We start from the raw sequence: 449 nt of genomic DNA on the forward strand, positions 1-449 counted from the left end.
TATATATATATATATATATATATATATATTATGCTTACCGTGTGATTGCTCCGATATACGCTATAGAGTTGGGCTTGAGTGTTGCCCCAATACTCGCCTGCGTGTTGGATATGCCGTGTTTGAGTGGCTGTTGCAGCGTCAGTGTGCGCCTATGGTCAAAGCTATAGCCGTTCTCCCGCATCCACGAGAAGTATGTCTGTGCCGGGGCTAGCAGGAAATCAGCCATCTCCACAGTCTGTGTGTGAGTGATCAAAAGTCGTATACCATGTAGTGGACAATGCATGTGTTTGAGTGTTTGAGACCGTATTTTGGTTGCATGTGACGATAGCAAATATTCATTTACTATTGAGGTATTGTTGTTTGGGGTATTCGACCGTTCTCACACATTCAAAAATAAAGGTTTAGGCTTTCCTTGGCTTTAACTTTAATATGACAAAACAGAATGACTG

General features: G+C 41.9%; 1 protein-coding gene across 1 annotated transcript; it reads right to left on the minus strand.

Moving 5' to 3' along the window:
• Positions 1 to 34: 34 nt before the first annotated feature.
• SARC_18157 (hypothetical protein) lies at positions 35 to 235 on the minus strand (the record flags this gene model as incomplete). The annotated part of the gene is made up of 1 exon (XM_014287761.1): positions 35 to 235. A coding segment is annotated over one exon (201 nt), but the record flags the coding sequence as incomplete, so codon positions are not given.
• Between the last annotated feature and the right edge of the window lie 214 nt (positions 236 to 449).

Source organism: Sphaeroforma arctica (assembly GCF_001186125.1).
Source record: "Sphaeroforma arctica JP610 unplaced genomic scaffold supercont1.14168, whole genome shotgun sequence".
NCBI lineage: Eukaryota > Ichthyosporea > Ichthyophonida > Sphaeroforma > Sphaeroforma arctica.